The following is a 5,149-nucleotide window of genomic DNA, read 5'->3' as shown; positions in this document are numbered from 1 at the left end:
AAAAGTCGAACTTCGGGCAAATAACAAAAAGGCTCACATATCCACAGTGCCCATATCAAGTGCCAATTTTTATCATCTCGCCATACTAATGGCCACAGCCTATTTATGAATTTGATTGACCATAATCATTAAATATTCATTCCACTCTTTCACTTTCGCAGCAGATCTTCTGCTACTTTGTGTATTCCATGCCAAAGCTTGGATCGCTATGTAATTTCACAGTTGTCTAAGTCTATCCACTTCCACTTTCTCGTTTTTATCTCAGCTTGTGCTGATTTTTAATTTGTTTGGTTCAGCACGCGTTCAGTTGCTATTTGAACTAGCCACCATATTTTTGAAGAATCCTACGTATACACCTATTGATAAACACATGTATCTTTCTTTCTATATCTCTGGAGTGCTTCCATGTTTCACAGTCACAGTATAAGATAGATTTCACATTTGTGTTGGAGATTCGCATTTACTCTGCCTATTGAGTTGACTGGACTGAGTTGAAACATTTCGGTTTGTATTAGGACGTTAATTTTCCACCTCCAAAATCGTTGTGCTTGCTGCTGTAGCAGGGGGATGGGAGTTACCCTTTAGAATAGTTAAACCATTTACGTTTAAATCTATGTTTTTGATAAAGATTTCAATATGGTTCGAGCAATTTATTGTGTGAGTGCTGAACTCAAAGATTGTTCACTTTCGATTTACTCCATTTTCGATTTAGGTGTCACTCCACTGGAGTACAGAATGCATTTAACTATATAGTGACTATATTTGTTTCTAAATTTGAAAGATTGATGGGCCCACGATGAAGTTGTGATTTGATATGTAATAAATATATATTGTACTTCATGCAAGAAGTTATATTTAAAAATATTTTATTCCAGATCACAGTTATCTCACAAAAAATTTTTTAAAAGGCTTTCGTCTAAAATTTTTATTATAAAAAATATTGCAGTAAGAACTGTTCTGATTTAATTAATGTCCCGAATGTTTTTATATTGAAATGTATTTAGAAATTTTGAGCCTCATTCACCAACGACTCTGCACTATTAAAACTGTTAGTCTTCTTTATCTAGACCCATTTTAAGTTGAACACTCTCTCCAACTCATTTCTTTTATTGTATGATTTCTATTTCAAAAGCATGTTTATTTAAAAGAGTATTTTAGTAAAATTTTTTGAAATATCTTACTTCATAGTTTCAAATTCTTACACGAAAATAGATCAGAAGATATGACTACTTCTTGTTACCAGTTGTCTGTGTAAGCAATATAAAAATTATATATATCAGTTGACGCTATATGACGTTTGTGATTTTTATTCGCTTAATCAATATAAAAAGTTAACAATTTCACACTTTGATATCTCGACGAGCTTTATCGGCATATAACGTAGTGGAAAAATTGGCTTAGAATATTTAAATTTACTAATATTTGTTATCAAATTAGTGTCTTCAGGATATCAGAATCGCTCCTTTTTTTCACTTCTACTCTATAATTCTTCATATTCATTATTCTATTCTATGTATTTGCTTTATAGAGCATTTTGGGCTATAATGACATTACCAACAACCACTCTTTTTTTTTGTTGCGTCTTTTCAAAGTTAGTGTATCTGGGTACTTTTACTCTTTGATAGCTGGGGGCCCATCTCACTGACTAATTTGTGTATTTCTCATAATCTTCGTGATTATTCAATGACTGATCTATTATTCAATGACTGATTACTCTGTGATTAGTTAGTACTAAGTAGAGCAGCTTGTCGGTTTTCGCATATAGCATCAGGACTTATCGGATCTATTCTAAGATCTCTTAACATGTCATTCGTACGGATGTACCACTGCTACACCCAAAAAAAAACACAAATAATGTTTGAAATAAAAGGCAGGTCAAAGTTGAGTTATAAATTGAAAAAAAGTCTATATGACATTAAAATTCTAAGAAGTTGATTGTTGCAGAGAAACCTCAATTAATAAATCAACAATTTCTTTTATTGTAAAAAATATATTTTAAAAAATTAAAAGATTGTATGACACAAAATGTGTATATAAAATACTTTTAAAAAATTGATTAAAAAATATTACTCGTTGAGGTTATTTTATTTTATTGTTCAATTGTTTGTGCACTTTTGCTTTCATCTAATGGAACTTTAATCTTGGAAGTGAACTGACCTTTCAAACGAACTAAATTGTCTCAATCATTCTCAGTTTTAAGGCGATGATGATAGTATGTATGGAAACTGATCGGTGAATAGTAGTCGTATGTATGTTCTATTGAGTGTGTAGTTTGTTTTGGGATTCCAGATTGGCACGTTTAGCACTCGTATTAACGCATAAATAAAATTATTTGTGTCATAATCAAATTTTTGATTATATTATCAAAGTTAGATAAACTAAAACACGTAATAAGGCAAATAGGCAAACAAAAGTGAGCTAAGTATGCAAACATTTATGAACTGTGGAACGAATAATGTTAAATATTTAAATAATGAGTATCAAATTCTACACATTACATACCTCCACCCGATAAAAAATTTTTTTTTGAATTGTATATAAATAAATTGCGAAAGCATAGTAAAATATCTTTGCAACAATGTTGAGGGGTGGGTTTGTGGAACAATTATTTTAACTTTCAACTACACATAAAAATGTGGAGAGATCAAGGTTTTAAGTCAAAAACAAAGAACAATATTTACTTTAAAAAATTAAATAAAATTCTTAGTCATAATAAAAAACTAGGAAGTCACCTACTTATTGGACAGGAAAATATACTTATGCATTTTTGGATTGACGTATATTGTTAAAATATTAAAAATTATAGTATAGTTTTAAAATATATAAAAGGCTTACCTATATTCTATCATGAATGATAACTTTGAAATAATAATATTGAAACCACAACTGCATATACATATATATATATATAGTAATTATATCAATAAATCAGCTAATTTGAAATAAACTTGATTATTGTTGATTATCATGAACATTCATAAATTATAAAGTTTTATGATAATCATTTTAGGTATTATCGTACCAGGCGTAGATAGAGATATAAATTGATTGTAAAATTTTTTGCTATAATCAACAGAAAAATGCACTATTAAATTATAGGGTGCAGTGCAATTGTACTTACATTTCTTGTTATTTCTTCTTAAGAATATATCTTCTATTGAGTGTTCTTACTTGAGTATTAACAACGATATTGCGCCTATGGTGTCTTCAGGCAGGGGATTATGTAGGATTTAAAGTCGGTTTTCTTGTTTAGGATTTCAACTTTTTGCCTTTGACTTCATCAGGAGGATTCCTAATATTGGAATCCGAATTTGAGGAAATACGTATAGAGATATACAAAATACAACGCACGAAAGAAAAGTTCAAATCCAAAAACAAAACCGACTTTAAAATATTTTCGACAAAACAACTTTTTAAGTTGTTTTAAAACAAAATTATATGTAGGACTTGTTATTATGTAAAGGAGCTTACATTCATCAGGAAGAGAAGGAAGAAAAGTTCAAACCCAAAAACAAAACCGACTTTAAAATATTTTCGACAAAACAACTTTTTGAGTTGTTTTAAAACAAAATTATATGTAGGACTTGTTATTATGTAAAGGAGCTTAAATTCATCAGGAAGAGAAGGAAGAGAGTAGTTTAATCGGATTTCTTTAATTTCTATAGAAGACTAAATGCATTAACTCAGGATAGTATAAAGATATATATGGAATTAACGGTTAACGTAAACACCCTCCCACTTCATCACTTACTTTTTATGTCTTCTTTCAAGATTACAAATAAAGCGATTTCATTATTTACGATATCATTTCCTCACCCACCTGGTACAGAAAAAAAAGGAAAAGATAAATCTAATCAAATTAGATTAATTTTTATGGAAGCCTTGATGGATTATCAGAACAGTATAAAGCTTTAAATGGAATTAACGGTTAGCATGGGTGACCTTCCACTAGCAATTTGAGGGCATCACAATGGGATATAGATGACTCAGAGTAACATTGTTATTGCAGTAACACTTAATATTGATTTTTATATATATTTTTTATAATATATGTATAAAGTGATTTTTATTTAAACAATTAAATAATAATTATACTTTATTTAATTAAGTAAATAATTGAACTTACCTAAATTTTCATAAATATCATCAGAAACATCCCAACGATCGATTCTACCTAAGAAGCGCTCTAAATTTGCAAAAGTTGCTGTTTTCGGGCTATTGCTACACCAGAGTTGCAATACTTTTGACATTGGATCACCGCCGCTGAGAGCATTTTCATCACAAAAATTTTTCTGTTGTGTTAGCATAGCAATACCACGCCAATCCCGTTCATAGCCCTCTTCAGAACGTAAGACCTTCTTAGAATTCAACGAATTTGATAATTGTTTTCTGGTATTTTTACTAAGCGCTGTCAGTGGTATATCGTTGAAAGAACTCTCACTGCCTTCCGAAGCAGCAGAATCTAAGGAAGAAGCAGCATTTAAATTAACAGGAGGTATAACTACAACTAAATTTTGCACCATTTTTTTGGATTAAAGAGATTTTGTTGTTGTGAAACTGAAATTTTAATAAAAAAAAAAATATTTTAAAAATAATTGATATTAATAACATATTACTGATTAAAAAGAGTATTACTTTTAGTACGTTCCAGTATTAAAACAAATTAAAATTATGTAATAAATATCATATTAATAATAATAATAATTATGATAAAGAAAATAAATAGAAAATATATGGATACTGTGGAGTACCCAGTGAATTAGAGCACTGTGACCATTGCTTTTTTTTCTAATCAAATTCCGATCGAAGGGTGGGTTAAAAGACAGAATGTCTGCTATTGAGGATATTTTAACTATAGATAGGGATAGGTTTGAAACAAAAAAAAATATATTCTCACCACAGATTTATAAAAATGCTTAAAAATAACCTATAAAAAAAGATACTGAGCTATATTAAAAAACTCAATATTAAACCATTTAAACCATTATAGTATTTTGCTTATTATCTGTTAAAAACTTCAAAAACTAAATAATAGATTATCTCCAAAATCCAGTGGAGATAATTCTTTTGTTTCGAGTGTGAACAAAACAATATTTCTTTAGGTAATAAGAAAAAAAAGAATTTTAAGTAGTAACTGAGATTTTTTTAA

General features: G+C 29.2%; 1 protein-coding gene across 1 annotated transcript in view; it reads right to left on the bottom strand.

Annotated features, from left to right (window-relative positions):
* Positions 1–519: 519 nt before the first annotated feature.
* Positions 520–5,149, bottom strand: part of LOC119674738 — a 10,247-nt gene continuing 5,617 nt past the window's right edge. Inside the window, exons 2-3 of the mRNA XM_038085894.1 lie at positions 4,127–4,557; positions 520–611 (exon numbers count right to left, since the gene is read on the bottom strand). Coding sequence (XP_037941822.1) covers positions 520–611; positions 4,127–4,523 — 489 coding nt within the window. The 5' untranslated portion in view covers positions 4,524–4,557. The remainder of the gene's footprint in view (positions 612–4,126; positions 4,558–5,149) is intronic.

Source organism: Teleopsis dalmanni, chromosome 2 (assembly GCF_002237135.1).
Source record: "Teleopsis dalmanni isolate 2A chromosome 2, ASM223713v2, whole genome shotgun sequence".
NCBI classification, from domain to species: Eukaryota; Metazoa; Arthropoda; class Insecta; order Diptera; family Diopsidae; genus Teleopsis; species Teleopsis dalmanni.
Note: the sequence above shows the minus strand (reverse complement) of the source record. Positions and strands in the feature narration are given on the sequence as shown.